General features: G+C 47.8%; 1 protein-coding gene across 1 annotated transcript; it reads left to right on the plus strand.

Annotated features, from left to right (window-relative positions):
• The first annotated feature begins 442 nt into the window (after positions 1-442).
• LOC140393036 (interferon-induced protein with tetratricopeptide repeats 1B-like) lies at positions 443-18,169 on the plus strand. The gene is made up of 2 exons (XM_072478981.1): positions 443-549; positions 15,115-18,169. Exons 1-2 carry the CDS (start codon positions 545-547, stop codon positions 15,665-15,667), a joined length of 558 nt encoding a protein of 185 aa, XP_072335082.1. The 5' UTR covers positions 443-544; the 3' UTR covers positions 15,668-18,169.
• The last annotated feature ends 6,495 nt before the right edge of the window (positions 18,170-24,664 follow it).

Genomic DNA, 24,664 nt, shown 5'->3' on the forward strand with positions numbered 1-24,664 from the left:
CATGTGACAAGTGAGAGATTGAATAACCCTGTGTGGTTCAAGTGTACAAATAAAGCATCAAATCAGTCATGGGGATGAGTGTCGGCATGGCAACATGAAGTCAGAGACTGACGGCAGAGTAGAAGCTCCAGGGAGGGCACCTGCCCACCTTTGGGATGTTGGGCAGGATATATTGGAGGTGACCGGACAAGTAGCATCCTCCATTTCAAAAATCGCTGAATTCCAAAGCACCATGACTATCAGTGTTACGGAATTTCTTGCTCTGCAGGTCCTGAACTAAACAATACATGAATAAATGTCAATCAGAGAAAGAGTTTCATTCTGGTGACGTTGATATTCTGCATCTGATGACTTTAACTTTTGGTTTCAATTCCATGCTTCAAATAAAATTGCATCAAAACCTCAATGGTATGAAGGGTGTGGTTGGTGGATGTATAAATGTGTGTGTGTTGGAACAATTGAACACATCACATTCTGTTCTCGCAGCTGATCGGAGAAGAGAAGTCAAAGTGAGCGAGCAGCCTGTCTATTCGCTCAGATCATCATGAGGTAAGAGAGATTTCCATGTTTCAATAGCGTGTACAGTACAGTAGCTCAGTGGTATCACTGCTGCCTCTGAATCACGGTGTTTTGGGTTCATGTCACTCCACAGTCTTGAACACAAACTCCAGGCCTATTCTCAATTCAGTTTCAAGCGGGTGCTAGATTGTCTGAGATGAGACATACAATGGAGACAATGTCCATCTTTTTGTTTGGATTTAAGACATCAAGTGGTACTGCATCAATAGAGTTAAAGAGTTTTACAACAAGGAAAGAGGTCCTTTGGTCCATCATGTCTGTGCCGACTTTCAAACACCTATCCATTCTAATCCCGTTTTCATGCACTTTGTCCATAGCCTTGTATGCTATGGCATTTCTTGAAAACATATGGTGGACAATGGATCCATATTTATCTCAGAATCACTCATACAGGTGATCTAATCATTATCACATTGTGTTTCTGGGACCTTGCTCTGTAGAAACTAGCTTCCACATTTCCTACATCACAATTAGGGCAGCACGGTAGCACAAGTGGTTAGCACTGTGGCTTCACAACGTCAGGGTCCCAGGTTCGATCCCCTGCTGGGTCACTGTCTCTGCGGAGTCTGCACATTCTCCCCGTGTCTGCGTGGGTTTCCTCCGGCTGCTCCGGTTTCCTCCCACAATCCAAAGATGTGCAGTTTCGGTGATAGGCCATAATCAATTGCCCTTTGTGACCAAAAAGGTTAGGAGGGGTTATTGGGTTACAGGGATAGGGTGGAAGTGAGGGCTTAAGTGAGTCGGTGCAGACTCGATGGGCTGAATGGCCTCCTTCTGCACTGTATGTTCTATGTACTATGTACAATAGTGACTTCAATTTAAAAATGATTCATTGACAGGAAAGTGCATTGGGATATCCTGAGGATTGTAAAAGGCTCTATAAAAATGCAATTCTTTCACTGACAATGAATCCTTTATATGATGCTCACAAAAGCATCAGGGTCAGGGTTAGAAATTGTTCTGAAGTGGGAGTCAGCTCACAGTTGTCACTGGGTGAAATTTTGATTTGGATTTAACTCTGCTGGAACTCCCAAAATGAAAATAAGGGAAAATGAGTAAGCCGAGAATCACGTCCTCAATCCTCAAAGCACTACTGTATAGAAGCCGGTTTCCTCCGGGTGCTCCGGTTTCCTCCTACAGTCCAAAGATGTGCAGGATAGGTGGATTGGCCATGATAAATTGCCCTGAGTGTCCAAAAAAAAAGATTATGTGGGGTTGCTGAGTTACAGGGATATGGTGGAGATGTGGGGTGCTCTTTCCAACGGCCAGTGCAGGCTCGATGGGCTGAATGGCCTCCTTCTGCACTGTAAATTCTATGTCTTTATGATGCTCTATCTTCCCAGAGTTGAAATGACACTATATTACCCAATTGGATGATTCTTAATTATTAATCAAACAGCCCATTCCCTACATTTACAACATTTTTATTGATAGAAAGATGTTCAATACTTGCAGACTGTAAGACAATTCTGGGAATTTATCATTGCTAATTTGAAGGTATTTGCTTTCTGTTTCCTCCACTATGAAGACCAATACAAAGCGATTGTTTGACCATTTCCGGCATTTCGTTAATCCCCATTTTAATTGCTCCTGGCTCTGCCTCTTGAGCAAATTAAACGCTCCAAGCTATGGAGAGAGAGCGAGAAATGGAGTTGAAATCAGCCATGATTCAATGGTGGAGTGGACACGATGGGCCGAATGGCCTTACTTCCGCTCCTATGTCTTATGGTCTTATAAGTTCCTAGTTTACCATTCCTCACTTAGTGCCTTGCTTTCCTTGGCACAGAATTCCAATCTCACCAAACCCTTCTGTCACTCTATAAACCCACTCAGCTCTGAGGTAGCAAACATTTGTGTCAAAACTGGCGAATGTCAGGAGAAAGAGACACAAAGCAGATCTGTTTTTATTATATTGAGACAAAAAGCACAGACAAAAAGAAAAAGGCAGTGGGGTTGCATTGCTGGTTAAAGAGGAACTTAACGCAATCGTGAGGAAGGATGTTAGCTACGACAATGTGAAATCTGTGTGGGTCGAGCTGAAAAACACCAAAGGGCAAAAATGTTAGCAGAGTTTGTATATGGAGCACACAGTGTAGTGGTGATGTTGGGAATTCGATCATCTTTATTATTGTCACAAGTAGGCCTACGTTAACACTACAATGAAGTTACTGTGAAAATCCCCAAGGCGCTAGACTCCGGCGCCTGTTCGGGTACACCGAGGGAGAATTCAGAATGTCCAATTCACCTAACAGCACATCTTTCGGGACTTGTGGGAGGAAACCGGAGCACCCGGAGGAAATCCATGCAGCCACGGAGAGAACGTGTAAACTCCACGCTGACAGTGAACCAAGCCGTGAATTGAACCTGGGACCCTGGCGCTGTGAAGCAACAGTGCGAACCATTGTGCTACCATGCCGCCCGTGAGATGCAAGCGATAAAGGAATGTCTGTAATTATGGGTGATTTTAATCTGCATATAGATTGGGCAAATCAAAAGATCACAATACTGTGGAGGAGGAATTCCTGGAGTGTGTACTGGATGGTTTTCTGGACCAATACATTGAGGAACCTATTGGAGGACAGGGCATTCTAGACTGATGTGGAGATGCCGGCTCTGGACTGGGGTGGGCACAATAAGAAGTCTCAAAACACCAGGTTAAAGTCCAACAGGTTTATTTGAAGTCACAAGCTTTTGGAGCGCTGCTCCTTCATCAGGTGAATTGAGGCAGATTCACAATCACAGCATATAAAGGAGAGACACAATTGCAAGATAATTACAGATTGGAATGTGAAGAATGGTTGGATTGGCAGTCTATACAGGGAAACAAATCTTTATAGGAACGGACAGTGTGAGTGGAGTGAGTGATAATCACTAATAATTCTAGACTGGGTGTTGTTTAATCCTAGATTGGGTATTGCATCATGAGAAAGGAATAATTGGCAATCTAGTTGTGTGACACCCATTGCGGATGAACAACCCTAACATGATAACATTTATCATCATCGTGATTGATTCTGAGACTAGGGTCCTGAATCTTAATAAAGAGAACTATGATGATATGAGGCTTGAGTTGGCTATGATTTATTTGTAATCATTCCTTAATGGAATGATGGTGGATTGGCATTAGCAAAGATTCAAGGGGGGCCTGGGTGAACTGCAACAATTCCTGTCTGGTGCAAAGGTAAAACAGAAAGATGGCCAAACCATGGCTTACCAGGGAAATTAGAGATTGGATTAGATCCAAGGAAGAAGCATGCAAATTGGCCAAGAAAAACAACAGGCGGAGAATCGGGAGCAGTTTCAGCAATGGAGGGCCAAGAGATTGATTGAAAAAGGGGGAATAGAATACGAGAATAAGCTTGCGGGGAACATAAAAACTGATTGCAAACTTTTCTATCGGTGTATGATTGGATTTGTTTATTGTCACGTGTACCAAGGTACAGTGAAAAGTATATTTCTGCGAGGAGCTCAGCGGATCATTAAATATGAAGAGAAAAAGACAAATGTAGGTCCCTTACAGTCAGAAAGAGGGGATTTTATAATGAGCAACAAAGAAATGGCTGACTAATTTTTAAAAAAAATTCAGAGTACCCAATTAATTTTTTCCAATTAAGAGGCAATTTAGCGTGGCCAGTCCACCTACCCTGCACATATTTTGGGTTGGGGGTCAAAACCTATGCAAACACAGGGAGAATGTGCAAACTCCACAGGGAGTGACCAAGAGCTGGGATCGAACCTGGCACCTCGGTGCCGTGAGGCAGCAGTGCTAGCCACTGTGCGGCCGTGCTGCCCTGCTGACTATTAAATACATACTATGGTTCTGGCTTCACAAAGGAGAACACAAATGATAGACATGAAATGTTGGGGAACACAAGGTGGGATTTTCTGCTTGCCAATTGCGAAACGCGATTGGGCGGAGAATTAGCCTCCGACGCCAAAATCGGGGTAGGCGCCAGTTTGACGCCAAATCGGAATGCTCCAGCACCCTGGAAATGGTGTAAAGTGGTTGGTCACCGGGCGGCGTTAAAGCACAGTAGGCATATCATTAGCGGGCCTGACACCGTATTCTCCAAGGCCTCAGAGATTCACCGCCTCCAATAGTCCGAGTTCCCCTTGTTCACTTGCGGTTTCAAACATCGTGAACCTGCGCCGTGGCTGCTGAGTGAGAGAGAGGGGAGGTAGGAAATGGAGTGGAGTGACTGCGGGCTGCTGGCCCAGATACTCGGCATGCTGGCTGGGTTGGGGGCACCCTGCCAGGCCCGGGGGAGGGGCAAGTGGTCGATCAGCCGGGAGGCACCCCCACAGGACTGATGTGGTGCCCAGGCACCGACCGTCATTACGGTGGCCATCTTGCTGCACACCCACTGACCACCCACCTCGGCCCCTAGTTCTACACAGTGACACCTGCTGTATGGATCCACCCATCCCGGCACCCCACCCCCCGCCACAAAGCTCCCACCCCCGGCCCCAGACACCCCACCCAACCGGCCGCCATCCACCAGGGTCCACCCAGAGCCAAACCCACAGTGCCAGCCAACAGTACCCCTGGCAGCAGGGACAGGTGCTAGGACCAGGATACCGATGGGGCAGGAGGGTGGGGGAGGGACATGCGTGGGCAGAGCCTGCACTGCCATCCGGGACCATCAAACCTGGTTGGGCACGGGATTATGCACCATGCTATCATGTTGGTCGTTCACCCCATGCAGACAATGGCGTTTGGCGTTCAACCAGCAATGGCAAAACCCATTAGCAAGTCGCTGGAACGGAGAATCTCGCTGCCAGCGACAGCTCGCCACCGAGAAACACTCGACTGGGGAGGCAGAGAATTCACTAAATAGTCTCCCAAACGGAGAATCCTGCCCTCTGTGTTTTCAAGAAGCAGTTCGACACAGCACTTGGAAGAAAGGGGATCAAAGGATAAAGGTGGAGAAGGAAGGATCAGGCTAACAATAATAATCTTTATTGTCACAAGTAGGCTTACATTAACACTGCAATGAAGTTACTGTGAAAATCCCCTAGTCTCCACATTCTGCCGCCTGTTCGGGTACACTGAGGAAGAATTCAGAATGCCAAATTACCAAATAGCATGTCTTTGGGGACTTGTGGGAGGAAACCAGAGCACCCAGAGGAAACCCACGCAGACACAGGGAGAACTTCCAGACTCCGCACAGTCAGTGACCAAGCCGGGAGAGAACCTGGGACCCTGGCACTGTGAAGACATAGTGCTAACCACGATGCTACCATGCTGCCCACAATTGAGTTGCTATTGAGTTGGATGGTCATAATTAATGGCAGAGCAGGCTCGAAGGGCTGAATGGCCTCCTCCTGCGCCTAGTTTCTATGTTTCTAAGGGGAGTGCTGAATATTTCAGTTTAAGTTGCTGATGTGCCTCAGGACCCAGAGAAAGTCCCGACGCACACACCTGCACGGTAATCAGATGGAAAATTTAAACCTCCGATGGTCGGTTATCCCCTGCCTCGGGTCTGCTCTGGTTGATTCTCGATGACAGTGAGATCAGATGGCTAGAACCACACAGATTTTCAGCTGTTTGCCCCACCCTGGTTTTCACACACATTCTCTTAGAGCTTTTCCCAGGAGATGTAGAACATGCTCAGGAGCACAGCTCCAAGTGGATCAGCGGGAGTGTCAAAGCCTCAAATACCCAGGGCAACCCCAACAATGCTCACCCCCTACCCACCAAAAAATACTCACCCTACCACCCAAAAAATATTCACCCTCATCCCCAAACAATATTCACCCTACCCCAAAATATTTACCATAACCCCAAAATCTTCACCCTACCACCCAAAAATATTCACCCTAATCCCCCAATAATATTTACCATCCCCCAAAATACTCACCCTACCCCCAAAAGAATATTCACCCTACCCCCCAAAAAATATTCACACTTATCTCCCAGAAATATTCATCCAAACCCCCAAAAATATTCCCCATCCCCCCCGAAAATATTCACACTAACCCCCAAAAATATTCACCGTAACCCCCCAACAATACTCACCTCCCACCTCCAAACTGGTTTAGCACAGTGGGTTAAACAGCTGGCTTATAATACAGGACAAGGCCAGCAGCGCAGGTTCAATTCCTGCACCAGCCTCCCCGAACAGGCGCCGGAATGTGGCGACTAGGGGCTTTTCACAGTAACTTTATTGAAGCCTACTTGTGACAATAAGCGATTATTATTATTAAAATGTATTCACCCTTCCGTCCTTTCCTGATCTGGCCTACATGTGTGCAGCAATGAGGTTGACCTTAAATGTCCCAGCCAGCAACACCCACATCCCATGAGAACCCCCCAACTCCCTGCCAATGCTCACCACCCCACCCCAACTCCCTTACAACTCTCACCTCCCCTCATTCCCTGACAATGGTCAGCCTCACCCCAAACTACTCACCCCCCCACCTCACTACCTGAGAATGCTCATTAGCCCCCGCACTCACTCCCTGATAATGCTCACCCCCATCCCTGACAATACATACCCCAATCCTTGACAATACTTACCCCCCCAATCACTCAGACAATGCTCATCTCCCCTCATTCCCTCACAATACTCATCCCCCTCACTTCAATTCTTTTTTTAAAATAAATTAAGAGTACCCAATATTTTTTTCCAATTAAGGGACAATTTAGCGTGGCCAATCCAACTATCCTGCACATCTTTGGGTTGTGGGGCGAAACCCATGCAAACATGGGGAGAATGTGCAAACTCCATGTGGACGGTGACTGTCATGTGAGAGTACCTTTAAGAAATGGGCGTTGAAAATGGGTGTGTACAAAAATATCTGTAGTTTATTTGTTTTTTTTTAAATAATTTTTATTCAAAATTTTTCACAGATTATCACACCAGAAAAATAGAACCCACCCCCTTTACACACATAATAAAACAACAAAAACAAAAGAGCAGAAATAAACAAATAAACCAAATAAATGTTAAACAGTAAACAATAGTGCATCCCCTACCAGACACGAATTTACCCCCCCCCCCCGGGTTGCTGTTGCTGCTGACCATCTCCTAACGCTCTGCCAGGAAGTCTAGGAACGGCTGCCACCGCTTGAAGAACCCTTGCACAGATCCCCTTAAGGCAAATTTCACCTTCTCCAATTTAATAAACCCTGCCATGTCGTTAATCCAGGATTTCACGCTTGGGGGCCTCGCATCTTTCCACTGAAGCAGAATCCTTCGCCGGGCCACCAGGACGCAAAGGCCAGAATACTGGCCTCTTTTGCCTCCTGCACTCCCGGCTCGTCCGACACCCCAAATATTGCGAGCCCCCAGCTAGGCCTAACCCTGGAATTCACTACCCTTGACACCGCCCTCGCTACGCCGCTCCAGAACTCCTCCAACGCTGGACATGCCCAGAACATGTGGGAGTGGTTTGCTGGGCTCCCCGAACACCTTGCACATCTGTCCTCACTGCCAAAAAAATGGCTTAGCCTTGTCCCGGTCATGTGCGCCCTGTGCAGCACCTTAAATTGTATCAGGCTGAGCCTCGCGCAAGAGGAGGAAGAGTTTACCCTTCCCAGGACATCCACCCGCATACCCTTGTCGATCTGCTCCCCCAGCTCCTCCTCCCACTTACCTTTTAACTCCTCCGCAGAGGCCTCCTCGTCCTCCTGCATCACCTGGTAATTGCCGAGATCCTACCCTCTCCAACCCACACCCCCGAAAGCACCTTGACCTAGAACCTGCGTGCCGGCAGCAGCGGAACCCCACCACCTGTCGCCTAACGAACCCCCTTACCTGCATATATCTGAAAGCATTTCCAGGGGGAGCCCGAATTTCTCCTCCAGCTCCCCAAGGCTCGCAAACCTCCCGTCTATGAACAGGTCCCCCATCCTCCTAATACCTGCCCTGTGCCAACTCAGGAACCCCCCATCCATTTTCCCCGGGACAAACCGATGGTTCTCCTGTATCGGGGACCACATCGAAGCCCCCACCGCCCCCCTATAGCATCTCCATTGCCGCCAGATTTTGAGGGTCGCCGCTACCACCGGGCTCGTGGTGTACCTCATCGGAGGAAGCGGCAGCCGACACAGGACGCCATCTCCAGCCTCTTCCACGCCGCCCCTCCCCCTCCATTACCCACTTACGTATCATCACCACGTTGGCAGCCCAATAGTACCCACATATGTTTGGCAAAGCTAACCCCCCTCCTCCCCCTGATCCGCTCCAAGAACACCCTTCTCACCCTTGGGGTCTTCATCGCCCATACGAACCCCATAATATTCCTGTTAACCCGCTTAAAGAAGCCCTTAGGGATCAGGATGGGGAGGCACTGAAACAAAACCAAAAACCTCGGGAGCACCGTCATTTTAACCGACTGCACCCTACCCGCCAGGGAGAGCGGCAGCATATCCCACCTTTTGATCTCCTCCTCCATTTGCTCCACCAGCCTCGTTAAGTTGAGCTTATGCAGGGCCCCCCAGCACCTAGCCACTTGAACCCCCAGGTATCTAAAACTTCTTTCTGCCCTTTTTAGCAGAAGCTCACCAATCCCCCTTTCCTGGTCTCGCGGGTGCACCACGAACACCTCGCTCTTCCCCATGTTCAGCTTATACCCGGAGAAATCCCCAAACTCTCTAAGGATCTGCATCACCTCCGGCAATCACCCCACCGGGTCCGCCACATACAATAGCAGATCGTCCGCATACAACGATACCCGGTGTTCCTCACCCCCACACCAACCCTCTCAGGGGCTCAATCACCAGCGCAAAGAGCAGGGGGGGATAGAGGACACCCCTGCCTCGTCCCTCGGTATAGCCGGAAGTATTCCAACCTCCTCCTGTTCATGGCCACACTCACCACCAGGGCCTCGTACAGCAACCTCACCCAGCTGATGAACCCCTCCCCGAACCCAAACATCCTCAACACCACCCACAGGTACCCCCACTCCACCCTATCAAAGGCCTTCTCCGCGTCCATAGCCGCCACTATCTCCGCCTCCTCCTCCACCGCTGGCATCATAATTACATTCAGGAGCCTACGTACGTTGGTATTCAACTGCCTCCCTTTCACAAAACCCGTCTGATCGTCGTGTATGACCCCCGGAACACAGTCCTCAATCCTAATGGCCAATACCTTTGTTCGCAGTTTTGCATTCACATTGAGGAGTGAAATCGGCCTATACGACCCGCACTGTACAGGGTCCTTGTCCCGCTTCAGAATTAGAGAAATCAGCACCCAAGACATCGTCGGGGGCAGGACCCCCCCTCCCTTGCCTCGTTGAAAGTCCTTACCAGCAGCGGGCCCAACAGGTCCACGTACTTCCTATAGAATTCCACCGGGAACCCATCTGGCCCCGGTGCCTTCCCCGCTTGCACACTCCCCAGTCCCTTGACCAGTTCCTCCAACCCAACCGGCGCCCCCAGCCTCGCCACCTGCCCCTCCTCTACCCTCGGGAACCTCAGCCGGTCCAGGAAGCGACTCACCCCTCCCTCCTCCGATGGGGTCTCAGCCCGATACAGTCACTCGTAAAAGTCCCTGAAAACCCCATTAATACCCACTACACTTCGCAACCTGCTCCCCCCTCCATCCCTAACTCCCCCGATCTCCCTCGCTGCCTCCCGATTCCGAAGCTGGTGTGCCAGTATCCGGCTAGCCTGCTCTCCATACTCATACACCGCCCCGTGCGCCTTCCTCCACTGCACCCCCGCCTTCCTGGTGGTCAACAGGTCGAACTCGGCCTGGAGGTTTCGTCGCTCCTTGAGTAGTCCCTCCTCGGGGGCCTCTGAATACCTTCTATCCACCCTTACCATCTCCCCCACTGGCCTCTCCCTCTCTCTCCTCTCCTTCCCCTCTCTGTGGGCCCCAATGGTGATCAACTCACCCCTGATCACTGCCTTCAGCGCCTCCCGGACCACCCCTACCTGCACCTCCCCATTATCATTGGCATCCAGGTACCTTTCCATACACCCCCGGACCCGCCCACTCACCTCCTCGTCCGCTAACAACCCCACCTTCAAGCGCCAAAGCGGGCGCTGGTCCCTCTACTCCCCCAGCTCTAGGTCCACCCAATGCGAGGCATTGTCAGAGATGGCTATCGCTGAATACTCCGTGTCCTCCACCCTCGGAATCAGCGCCCTGCTCATTACAAAAAAGTCAATCCGAGAGTAGGGCTTATGAACATGGGAGAAGAATGAGAATTCCCTGGCCCCCGGCCTCGCAAACCTCCATGGATCCACCCCTCCCATCTGGTCCATAAACGCCCTCAGCGCCTTGGCCGCCGCAGGCCTCCTGCCCTCCCTAGACTGAGAGCGATCCAATGCCGGATCCAGCACCGTGTTGAAGTCCCCCCCCATTATCAAGGCCCCTGTCTCCAAGTCCGGGATCCGGCCCACCATGTGCCGCCTGAACCCTGCATCGTCCCAATTCGGGGTGTATACATTTACCAAGACCACCCGTAACCCCTGCAGCTTACCACTCACCATCACATACCTACCTCCATTGTCTGCCATGATGCTCAATGCCTCAAACGACACCCCCTTCCCCACCAAAATCGCCACCCCCCCCGATTTTTTGCAGCCAACCCCAATGGAACACCTGCCCTACCCACCCCTTTCTTAGCCTTACCTGATCTGCCACCCACCGATGCGTTTCCTGGAGCATGACCACATCTGCCTTCAGCCCCTTCAGGTGCACGAACACACGGGCCCGTTTGACCGGCACGTTCAGGCCTCTTACATTCCAGGTGATCAGCCGGATCAGGGGGCTGCCCCCCTCCCCGCCGATTAGCCATAACCCTTTCTCGGCCAGCCACGTGACCGCGCCCCCCGCACTTCCCGTTCCCCCAGCGGCAGACCCCCGCCCCGACCTCCTCTACAGACTCCAGCTCCCCTTTGGCCATTCCAGCAGCAACCCGACCCCCCCTCCTCCAGCTAGGTCTCCCCCTAGCAGCATTGCTCCCCCCATTGCACTCCCGTGAGTCAGCCGACTCCTGCTGACCCCGGCCACTCCCGTCACTCCAGCGACCACCCCTCAATGGGGGAGTCCCCCTCCCTCTCCTGTCCGTCAACGGGCTCTCGCCTCCCCCGACCCCACCCCCTTTCACCCTTAGCGCGGGAAAAAGCCCGCGCTTTCCACCCACCCGGCCCCGCCTCCTCTGGCGCAGCTCCCTTTCCAGGCCCAGTCCCAATTCCCCCAGCTCGGGCCTCCTCCCCCCCCGCCCCCCCCCCCCCCACCCACCCACCACCCCGCAGCTCCCCATCTCCATTTCCAGCCGCCAACGCCCACAGGCTTTTACCTGCCTCCCCCTACGAACCCACCCGACAGGCAGAGAAGAAATATTGCCCAACCAACAGCACAATCCCCCCAAAACACGACACAACAGTCCTAACCATCCCCCTGATAACTCCGGACCTCTGAGTTCTCCCATGTGCTGCTCCGCTCTTTCTTGGCCCACCTTAAGACATATTCTCTGTTCACAAAATGGTGGAACCGCACCAGTAATGCCCGCGGCGGCTCGCTTGGCTTGGGCCACCTCGTCAGCACTTGATGGGCCCCCTCCAGCTCCAGGGGCCACTGGGAGGCCCCCGCGCCCATCAGCGTGTTCAACATGGTGACCACGTAGGTTCCGACATCCGATCCTTCCAGCCCCTCTGGGAGACCCAGAATCAGCAGATTCTTTCTTCTCGACCGGTTCTCCATGTCCTCAAACTTCGCCTGCCATTTCTTATGGAGCGCCTGGTGCGCCTCCACCTTCACCGCCAGGCCCAAGGTCTCGTCCTCATTATCTGAGACCTTTTGCCGGACCTCCCAGGTGGCCGCCCCTTGGGCCATCTGAGTCTCAAGCAGCTTGTCAATTGACGCCTTCATCGGCTCCAGCAGCTCTGCCTTCAGCTCTGCGAAGCAGCGCTGCAGAAACTCCTGCTGCTCCTGTGACCACTGCACCCATGCTGCCTGCTCTCCACCTGCCGCCATCTTGGTCTTCCTCCCTCGCACCTTTTTCTGCTCCAATTCCACTTTTTTCACCGCTCAACGCCTGGTCTAATCTATACAGTGCCGGGAGAATATTGCTGTCCCCTTCTCACACTGGGAATCATCGAAATAGTACTGTTGAGGGCCCTAAAAAGAGCCCAAAAGTCCGTTTCTAGCGGGAGCTGCCGAACGTGCAGCTGGGCTCCGCATAGCCGCAACCGGAAGTCTCAAAATATCTGTCATGAGAGTACCTTTAAGAAATAGATGCTTATTACTGCAGTGATGTCAGTGAGTGGGTGGAGCTGGGCTGTCCATCTGCTTTTTATTTTCGTTTTAGGCTGTTTGCTGCAGGGTGTGCGTTAGTTTAGTTTTTCAGAGCCGGATAGCTGCAGTCACAGCCAAAAGTGGTATTAGTCTCTCTCTCTGTAATCTAAAGAATGTAAAACGACCCTTTGGTGATTTAAAACTAATAACTGCTCTCAGTAGTGACTTTAACCTGCTGTGCTTCTGTTAAAAGTTTTTTTAAAAGTCTTATGGATGTTAAAAGGACAGCTTAAGGATTACTTAGTGTTGTATTCTTTGGGGGTTGTGTTTGAATTAATGCTTGCTAAGATGTTCACTGTATGTTTTAAAAAGGTTAACTTGAGTTCATAGAATAAACATTGTTTTGCTTTAAAAAATACTTTTCCATTTCTGTTGTACCACACCTGTAGAGTGGGCCGTGTGCTCCCCATACCACAATCTAGTAAAAGTTGTGGGTCAGGTGAACTCCATGATACACTTTGGGGTTCTCTAAACCCTGGCTCACAACAGTGACCCAGAGCCGGGATCGAACCTGGGACCTCTGCGCCGTGAGGCAGCAGTGCCACCGTGCCGCCCAACTCTCCTTTCAATTCTTGATGATGCTCATCCCTCTCATTGTTGGAGGGTCTAGGTGTTGAACATTATCAGGTTGTGAGGCTGTGCAGCTGTAGAGGTTGGCATTTCTGGTTACAAACAGCCTCAGACAATGAACTAAAGTCAGGAATGAAGGGACATGTCTTCAGGTCATGATGAAAAATGGGGCCAAGTCTTCATTGGAATTAAACTCGACACTTGAGCACCCAATTCTATTCATTATCGGATTTTAACAGCAGCCAACACCGGAAAGTGCAGAGATTCCGCCTAAAATGGCGAGTGGGCCGGCACTGCGCCTCTGACTGGAATATCTGGGCTTTTATTACTGTTATTCATTTGTGAAGCAGGTACTGTTTTTAAAATACAAAGTGTGTCATAGTTCTAAATCCCATGTTCCTTCTTGTATATGTCTGATAATGTTTCAGGATGTTAATAATTAAAGAAAAATTGGTATTTATACAAAGTATTTCACAATCGCAAAGCAGTTTACAACCAATGAGGTATTTCTGAAGTGTTGTCACTGGTGCTATGTCGGAAGTAATATAGCCAATTTTCACAAAGAAAGCTCCCACAAATAGCAATGTGAAAATGACTAGATGATTTATTTTAGTGGAGTTGGTTTCAGGGGTAAATGTTGGCCAGGACACTGGGGAGACATCACAGCTTCTTCATTGAGTATTTCCACGGAACCCTTGTCATCCATCTGAAAGGACAATTGGAGCCTTGCTTCAACATCGCAGCAAAAACTCAGCAACTCCCTCAATACAGCACAGGAAGGTGAGGCAATGATTGGTGTTGTCAAAAAGAAAATGCTGGAAAATCTCAGCAGGTCTGGCAGCATCTGCAGGGAGAGGAAAGAGCTAACGTTTCGAGTCCGGATGACCCTTTGTCAAAGCCTTTGTGTTGTCATGACCACCTAAAACAGGCATTTCCTCAAAGAGCTGTGTGTGAGGCTCCCTTTTTCCAAATTGCAAAGGAATCAATTTAGCAATGGAGGTCTTGTGGTGCAGTGGGTAGCAGCCCTGACGCCGCACCACGGCACAGTGGTTAGCTCTGCTGCATCACAGCTCCAGGGACCCGGGTTCAATTCTGGCCTCGGGTGATTGTGTTGAGTTTGTATGTTTTCCTGGATGTACGATTTTCTGCTGATTCTCTGGTCTCTGAAATGATGGGCTGGATTCTCCGCCGTCGGGATGCTCCGTTTTGCCGGCAGCCCGGAGGTTTCCCGACAGCGTGGGGCTGCTCCACAATGCAAAACCCCATTGACCAGCCAGCGAAACGGAGCATCCCGACGGCTTGCTGAACTAGAAATCTGCGTGGCGGGACGGAGAAGCACGCCCGATTATTTCAGTTGCTCTCAAAGCCACTGATCAGAAATTTTAACCTCAGTAGCTGGCTCATTCAGCAAATCACCAGACTTCAACTCTGTGTAGGTGAGTGGGTTTTGAGTCTATACACAGGATACTTGACACCAAAAATATTAACAATGATTCACTTGTAATTTCAATGTTGAGAATCACCAGCAGAGCCCTGGAATATAAATCGATTGATATGATGCTGCACCATTGCTAAATATCCACACTGCGTAATTTAGTGTGAACCATAAAGGCCTGGGTTTGAATTGATTCCAAGAGTCAAATGTGAAACATGGACAAGTTCAAGCTTCAGACAAGGTGGATTGTAAATTTTTTTTTTTGTCTTGCAGTAACACACAGGATTTGTTGAAAGTGGAGCTCAATCAGCTTCAATGCCACTTCACGTGGGCTCCACAGAGAGAAAACATTGACCTGGTCGATATAAAGCAAAGATTACAAGATTCAATAGATCTTGGTGTGGACTATCAAGCCAGGTCTTACAACCAACTCGCTTTTGTAAACTGTCTGCAAGGAAACTGTGAGGAGGCGATTCAAAACTTAAGCACAGCTGAAAGAATTCTGAGGGAGAATCATGCAGATGAATTTGATAAAAGAATCATCATCACCTATGGAAACTATGCCTGGGTATATTATCACATGGGACAACTGACAGAGGTTCAGTCCTACCTCGACAGACTGCAGAGGATCTGTCAACAATTTCCTGATGCCTCTCGGTACACAGCAATGATACCTGAAGTGTACGGGGAGAAGGGTTGGTCACTGCTGAGTTCTGCAGCTCAATATTATGAAGAAGCAAAGGAATGTTTTAAAAAGGCTCTGGAGGAAGATCCAGATATTATTGAATGGAATGTTGGATATGCGACTGTTCTGTCTCGTCTGTAAGGGTTTTCTGGTACCCCAGAGAGTAGAAGTCACAGTACATCTGTGAAGCAGTGGAGACGTGTGCTGGAGCTTGATCCTCATCACTCTGAGGCCAAGGTGTTGCTGGCTCTAAATCTACGACAGTCCAAACAGAAGGAGGAGGCACTCAAATTAGTTAAACAAGCATTGGATCACTCCCCTGATAATCCATATGTGCTTCGTTACGCAGCAAAGTTTTACAGATTTCAAAGAGATGTGGAAAAAGCTGTGGAGCTGTTGAACAAAGGATTGGAAGCGACCCCACACTCTACCTTCTTACACCATCAAATAGGTCTTTGTTACAGAACCAAACTGAATCCACTGATTACAAATCCAGGCAGCAGAGATCCTCACAATCCTGCTTTTCAGCTGAGGAATGATTTGATTAAGAAATGCAAGTTTCATTTTCAAAAGGCAATAGAGAATCGACCATTAACATCTATTAAAGTGCACCTGGATTTTGCAGAAATCTGTGCAATAAATGAAGAATATGACAAAGCGAAGGAGATCTACAACCATCTCCTGACATTGCAGGGTATACGTCCAGAAAATAAGCAGGCAATCTGTTTACAGGCTGGGCTCTTTGAACAAAATCACTTGGGATCGGAATCAAATGCCATCACCCATTTTCTGGAAGGAATGAAAGTCAATTATGACTCAATACAACAGAAACGATGCCGAGACAAGTTGGAGATGATAGCAGCAAGACAAATTCGCTGCAATCCTCGAGAAAGCAGGGCTTATGCTTTACTTGGGTCAATGCACCAGCTGAATGGTGAGGTATGTGAAGCTATTAAATGCTTTGAAAAGGCCTTGGAGTTCGATCCTGGCAATGAAGAATATCTAAGTGCTCTTTTTGAATTACACCTTTCCATCGAGGCCGACAATGACTTTCCCAACTAAAACTAAATACATTTTGAAAAATGTATTCATTACCCTGATCTAATAACAGGTTTACTTGGCTACATTTTGATTCATATTCTGATTGCACCTTCTTTCAAATGAGTATTTTGTGTGTGTTTAATTTTCAACCAATAATCTTATTGTAATTATTCTAAATCCCTGTGCTTCATTCAGAAATATTAACCATACTGGCAAACGAACCAACTGCATTTATTTCCATATCCTTAGAGTGTTTACTGAGTGTGAAAAGGAGCAAAATTAGAAAGGATTTGGGTGATTAGCGATAATTGAACCAATTGGACAGAGCCACAATAATTCTTTGTAAATTATGCAAACTTGCTTAAAACAATAATCAGCTTAACATGGGTCTGATTGTAACTCCTGATGGGGTTTGGGTGAGTGCTGAGGGGATTTCTGCAGATTCTGGCTCTGGGTTCAGGACAGAATTGGCAGCGCAGTCGGTGCCCAATGATGTCACAAGAACCCAGTCCCTGTATGTTACTGAGGTCCACGCCCACTTTGGGTGAGCAGTTTAACCCAATTTTACCGAGTGGGTACATTTAAAATCGCCTCCATCAAATTGTTTTTTTTTCAACAATTCTTTAAAATTTAGAGTGCCCAATTCATTTTTTTCCCCAAGGGGTAATTTAGCGTGGCCAATCCACCTACCCTGCACATCTTTGGGTTGTGGGGGCGAAACCCAAGCAAACACGGGGAGAATGTGCAAACTCCATCCGGACAGTGACCCAGAGCCGGGATCAAACCTGGGACCTCGGTGCTGTAAGGCAGCAGTGCTACCACTGCCCCACCTAGCTGCCCTCTTCCATCAAATTCTAATATAACCTAAATAACTGGGAGATAGATGTAAACTGATGTCCAAATGTAGATGAAAAGTATCTTTTGTTTGGAGCTTCATCTGTTTCATGATTTTAATGGGAAAACATTATAACAACTGTTACAATAACTTTCAGTGTACCTTGAGTGTGTATTTTATGGTGTTTTTATGATAATGATGGTGTAATAACAATATCCAATCCAGCCACAGAGGGTATAATAAATCACTCTGCCACCCTATCTTTCACTTGCTGCCTCTTCACAGAAACGTTCCCCATTGGGTGAAAGACTTTCCATCTGTGACAGCGGAGAAAGGGCCAACAATCACTGCAGACTCGTCAGATAAATCACAGCTCGATTCTGTTGCTGTGAGGATTTGCTGACAGACGATCGGACTCCCATCCAGAGCGTTCATTCAGATCTCAGCCTCTGTCACTGGGAGTCTCACTACCTGTAAATTGACAACTTCACCAACTTTCCATCAAACCATCGGAGTCCCTCATTGGCCAACAAAGAGCAGCCTGGACAATACCCGGGAAAGACCATTTTCTACAGGCTGTACCATCTCACTGAGGGGGGAAGCAGTAACTGGGGGAAGTCTAAAGGATATAAAAATGGGTGAAAGTGGGTGAAAAAGAATAAAACTTATGGCTGCTAATACTGATTTTCTTAACAGATATCAATTATAATTGTACTGAATGAGTTTGAATGTTAAAATAACCAATAAAATGAAACTGGCTAAAATTATTTTTGTGTTATTGTCCTGTGTGAACACAAACTGCTCGTGAGGTACAGAAGACTTTGGGAATAAAATCTGCAAGTCACTTTCTGAAAGTTGAGGTTTTTGGCCACTTGTGTACATTTTTACGAATAATATTTCATTCTGGTAAACACAGAGAAACTCAGACACAAACTACAAATTGTCGCCTTCTCGGCTAAATGGAAAATACTGCGATGCGATGAAAGCTAAGAGTATATAAGATTGAAAATAATTCAAACTTTATCAATGCAGACACAGGTGTTCACAACAGAACTCATCAATATTGGTGATATTGTCACCTGGAATTAGGACTGTCATGACTCTCCACCAATGAGAATGGCGTGCGGTCTCCATTTGCTTCTTGGTCAATATTTTTAAAGACAAAGTAAATTCATTGAAACTTTTGATTTTTCCCAGTAATAGATTCCCTGCTGCTGATTGGGCACAGAAGCTTCAAAATGTAAAATAATCATCAATTCCCAAATGGGAAATAAACTTTATAATAAAATTAAAGAGAGTTTGTTTCCTTTTTTGTCGAAATATTAGAATAAAATCCAATCATTGCACTCGTAACAGAACCCGAAATATTGGAAAATGCACCAACTAGTGGGGAAAAAAAGTTTGTGTTGTGACCCCCCTTTACGAACAGAGTTTGTACAGCATTCGATCCTCCTCCGACAAATATTTTAAGTTTTTTGACAACTCAAGAACACAAAAGGCTCAGCAACTTGCTAAAAATAGTCATGAAAATCAATAATATGCTAAAAGCATTTACAATACAAAAAAAAACACAAAGCCATCAGCTCTCAAGCTAGCACACACCCACCACCAAGCCCCTAGTCCCGACAGTAGCCCCACATCGGCGGAAAGGCACCCAATGAGCAGCACAGAACACCAGAAAAGGGCACAGTGAGAGAGAGAGAGAGAGAGAGAGAAAACACCAGTCCCCTCCCAAGAGGGGGCACAGTTCAACCCAAAACACTTCCTTAAAACAAACCAACAGCTACAAGGCCAGCATACGGCCACCTTGTGATGTTCTTTGCTTTGTGGATGATGATGGCTTTGCAGTGTCGTGCCTTACAAAGAACATCAACCTATGTTTCAAACAAAGCTTATTTTTCAACACTACAACTGTACAAGATTTGAAGCACCTTACTAAGGTACAAATATTGTAAAATATACTAAGATTGCTATTCTATCTACAGAGCTTCTAAAAACATGACTACTCTGTATCCCACCTAATCACCTACTCCCAGAATCAAGGTATCACGTGATTCACGTGTGTGCTCTTGATCACCATCTAGTGGTTCGAAGCATTCACATCAAATTGTTAACACTTCAGTGACGATACAATATACATGTTGTCACACACCTCTGCCCCCACTCCTCCCCAATGGTAGCCCCACATTGGTGGAAATGTGCCCACCTTAGCACAGTGGTCAGCACTGTTGCTTCATAGCTCCAGGGTCCCAGATTCGATTCCAGACTGGGGATGATGCCTGTGTGGAGTATGCGTGGGTTCTCCCTTGTCTGCGTGGGTTTCCTCCGGGTGCTCCGGTTTCCTCCCACAAGTCCCGAAAGACATGCTTGTTGGGTAACTTGGACATTCTGAATTCTCCCTCTGTGTACCCAAACAGGTGCCTTAATGTGGCGACTAGGGGCTGTTCACAGTAGCTTCATTGCAGTGTTAATGTAAGCCTACTTGTGACAATAAAGATTAAAACATAACATATAACATACAGGCAACACTGGAAAAGGACACATCGATGCACTGCCCTAACAGCAGCTCCACATTGGTGAAAAGGCATCTAAATGAGCAGCACAGACCACCAGAAAAGGAAAAAACGATACGGGACATGGCAGAAGAGAGAGAGCTCCCTTTACAAAAAAAAGACAAAATACAGAGCAACCAACCACAAGAAACCCAACAAACAATTAAGTACAAGGCAAAGCCATCAGCACACAAGCCAGCGCAAGCTACCCCCTCCCCTGGCTCCAGTAACAGCCCCTCGTCAGTGGAAAGGCGCCTGCAAGCAGCACAGTCCACTGGAAAAAGACAGGCAGCGCATGGTTGAGAAGAGAGATGGAGAGAGAGAGAATATCCCTCCCCCTCACTAACACCAGGAGCGCCCCCTCAATCCCCAATGCAACAGGGCCACAACTGGCGAGCATCAAGCTGCTAAGCACAAAATAACCCAAAACACAACAAAAATATAATAATTTCCATATAATCCCCCAACGATAAAACATAACCACCATCAGTACAAGCAATATACATAGTCAATTGGGTCGCCACCCTGCTGCTCTCACAGTTCTGGCATCTGGTCTCCGGGCACCATCGTTATTAGTCAGGAAATTATATTGGGGAAATTGATGGGATTAAAACCCGATAATTCCCCAGGGCCTTGTGCTCTGCATCCCAGAGTACTGAAGGAAGTGGCCCTAGAAATAGTGTTTGCATCGGTGATAATTTTCCAGCATTCTACAGACACTGGAAGAGTTCCAATGGATTGGAGGGTAGCTAATCCAACCCCACTTTTTAAAAAAGGAGAGAGAGAGAAAACCGGGTATTATAGAGAGAGAAAACCGGGCATAATATGCAGTGGGTAGGGCTGGCAAGCAGCCCGGCAGGCCTCTCGCCACTGGGTCTAATTGAGTGCTCAATCCTGGTGACCCTCCCTGCCCCAGGGATCCTGGAGTGAATAGTTGGCCTGCGGGCAGCCTGATATGTGTCCACCCCTCCCATGGCCTCTTCCATTATGCTGGTTCTAATTCTGTTGGTAATGGGGTTTTAGTTGGGGACAGTCCTTAGCCCAATGGCCTAGTTGTCCGCAGTTGTGACAACCCTCGTGGCTTGTCTGTGGGCATTTCCTGGCCCAGTGACCTAGTTGGCCACAGGTATGGCAGCCCTCTTTGTCTGTCTGTGTCCCACGTGGTTCCCTGTAACCTCCAAATCCTCTCCTAGGCCCCCTTTGTTTAAATCTCCCTCGACCCCTTTGTGGTTGGTGGTGTGGATTTTGGGAAACTGGGCATATTCTCCCACTTCCTTTTCCAAAAGTCCAGTAGTTTGTTCAAACAGGACTGTATTTTTGTTCTTAAACTCCCTACTCCTTTCTCCTAAGTCTTGGAGCATGGAAACTTCTTTAGTTATGGATTCTTGCCTCCAGCCCAGGCAGATTAATTTAAGGGCAGATCCTAAATCAGGTCACAGACCGTTGACGATGGCACTAATCTTGGGCCCTTCTGATGTGGGTTTAGTTAGCCCAGAGTATTGTTCCATGAGTCCCTCTACCCTTTGGGCATAATCCTGGACGTTTTTGTCCTTTTTCTGTGTAGCCTCTATTATCTTAGACCAATTTGTCTTTTGGGGGATGGATCCGCGGAGGGCCTTATAGCAATCTGTCCAAAAGTTAACAGATGGCCTCATGGTTGGTCCTGCATTTGGGCTCTCTCGATGGGCTTTAAAACCTTGGAATTTGATTTCAAAATCTTTGAACCGGCCTTTTAGCCAAGCCTAATAAGTATTTCTCCATCTAAAATGCTGGGTTCATGGCAGAGAACGGTGGTCTCAGGGTTTCCCATTTCCTCAACCATGAGCCTCAACTCTGCATTAGTCCATGGTTTATGCGCGGGCATTGGTTGGCTGTCTGGGCCACCGGGAAAATATCGTAAAGGCATTTGCAGTCCATATTGCGTACCTGACCTTGTGGTGCTGGATGGTAATGGTTCCTGTCTGCCTTCTGCTCTGTTTGGCGCGCTTGTTAGTCAGCTAGCAATGTCTGACGGGGGAGGGGGTGGCAGCGGTAACACTGGGAGGCTTTTCTCAACTGCAGGGAGTTGGGGCAGTGGCGGTGGGGGAGGCATGTATGGTGGTGGGACTTCTAACCACATATACTGCATTTCTTGCTCATCGCTACTTGACCATTGCGGCACAGTGGCTCGGGGCTGAGCTATCTGTCCTGGAAATTAGTGTCCCTTTTTGTCCTTATTCGGAGTTGCCTTATGGCTTCTACTCTCTTTTCTCTGCGTCTTTCTGCCTCTCTTTTCCAATCCCCAAATGCTGACCAATTTATCTTTTGTATCCTTTTCGCCCTAGGTCCCTACTCATCAGGTATTCTTCTCGGGATGAAATTCTTTCTAAGTGAAATGACCCGCCAGCGGCCTATTCCCCCCTTTTATCCATTTTACCCAATTTTTCAAATGGCCGACAGATGACTGGCCACAATTCTGGAGCATGAAACAGGCTGGTGTGCCCTTTGGTGGTGCTTTACTTGCTCTTGTTCCCATTCTTTCAACCTGGGGTGATAGGTAGTTTAAAATCTAGTATCACTGTCCCTTAGTCCAGGCTGCTTCAGTTTACAGGAGTTACAACAGTTCTTAAACATACATACAACTTACAAATACTTATGCTTTAACTAATCATACGATCAATTCTCGATCTATGTTGGTCGTCACTATGGATGACGTCCTTACATATACACTTTTAACTTATTTAAAATTATGGCCGAAACCTTCTTGGGTGTCCCCGACAACCCTCAGTACAAATACTGCCAACTTTGAATGTGTTCCCAACATGTGTTGCAATACGCAAGGTTGCCCGCAGCAGAGCCTTTTCTACCTTTTCACTTTTTCTCTCTTTCACGTCCGCGATATGTAGGTTGTCCGCGACAAAGCCTTTTAGCTCTTTCACTTTTTCTCTTGTTCGCGTCCGCGACGTGTAGGCTGTCCGCGAAAAAGCCTTTTACCCTTTTACTGTGGAGTTACTTTCAGGACCTTTTCAAAAACCCAGGTGTTTTCAAAAACCCTGCACTCTTGTTTTTAATTTGCAAGAGAAAATGTTTCAAAAAAGGTAACCAGGTCCTGGAGTAGAGTCTTACTGTTTGCAGTATCTGGGCCAGCGGGTGCAGAATATGCTTGACCTCGGCAACCACTGTGAAAATCCCAAAGTATAAAATTGTACTTGTGGCCACTTAGGTTTTCCCCCTCAGCCGTCCATCAAGCACTTAGCTTTATCCGCTCCTACTCGGGTCAGAAGAAGCGATCTCGGTGGAACCTCCAAATTACTGTTGAAATCTTTAACATCCGAATAAAACTTTTAGACTGAAAGAAATGTAACAAATAACAACACAGTTAAAGTGAAATGATTTTACTTGCACAAGGAGAGAGGCCGCTAGAATCAAGGGTCGCAACAAACACACTCTGAGGAACATAAGGGACGTAGAGATCCTTATACACAAAGGAAACTCTCCTCCCCCCCCCCCCCCACAGGTGACACATTGGTAATTGCTGAACCTTTCAGTTGGCTCACACAGAGACAAAAGGGACAATTCCGATACAAGGGGGGGGGGGGGGGGGGGTGATCAGATGACGTCAATGTCTACTGCAGTAATTCTACAGAGTTGAATATACAAAGCAATACAAAAGCCACGGTAATCGACTGATGACACTGGCTCCGATGGTACTATTATTGAACAATGGTGTGTGTGTGTCACCATACAAATTGAATTGATCTTGTCAAGGGATCGATTAAACTCAAGACAATGTAATCAATTTACAAGGGGCCATCTGTCTGCTAACTGAATTAATCAGGTAATAGAAAGCAATTTAAAATGAGACCCTTTAAGACTTTATGTCGTGCATCCAAAGATGCTTCAGACGGTCAAGTTAGGTTTGCACAGCAGGCAGTGACGAGTGGGGTGCCGCAGGGTTCAGTGCTCGGACCCCAGCTATTCACAATGTACAATAATGATTTGGACGAAGGAATTGCATGCAAAATCCCCAAATTTGCAGATCACTCTAAGTTGGGTGGCAGTGTGTGCTGTGAGGAGGATGCAAAGAGGCTGCAGGGTGACTTGGAAGGCTGGCTGAGTGGGCAAATACTTGGCAAATGCAACATAATGTGGGTAAGTGTGAGGTTTTCCACTTTGGTGGCAAAAACAGGAGGGCAGATTATTATCTGAATGGTGGCAGTTTAGGTAAAGGGGAAGCGCAACGAGACCTGGGTGTCATGATGGAACTCGGTCATGGTCGCTAAAGGGTGGCAAGCAGGCACAGCTGGCAGTGAGGAAAGTTTATAGCACGCTGGCCTTCATAGCGAGTGGGTTTGAGTGTATGAGTAGGGTAGGGATGTCTTTCTGAAGTCATACAGTGCCTTGGTGAGGCCACACCTTGAGTATTGTGTGCAGTTTTGGTCTCCTAGTTTGAGGATGGACATTCTTGCTATCGTAGGTGTCCAGCAAAGGTTCACTAGACTAATTTCCCAGATGACAGGATTGACATATGAAGAAAGAGTGAATCGACTGGTCTTGTACTCACTGGAGTTCAGGAGAATGAGAGGGGGCTCTCATAGAAACGTATAAAATCCTGATGTGACTGGACAGGCTAGATGCAAGAAGAATGTTCCCTATGTTGGCGATGCCCTGAACTTGGGGTCACAGCCTAAGAATAACGGGTAAGCCATTCAGGACTGAGATGAGGAAGAA

Source organism: Scyliorhinus torazame, chromosome 16 (genome assembly GCF_047496885.1).
Source record: "Scyliorhinus torazame isolate Kashiwa2021f chromosome 16, sScyTor2.1, whole genome shotgun sequence".
In the NCBI taxonomy this organism is placed as follows: domain Eukaryota; kingdom Metazoa; phylum Chordata; class Chondrichthyes; order Carcharhiniformes; family Scyliorhinidae; genus Scyliorhinus; species Scyliorhinus torazame.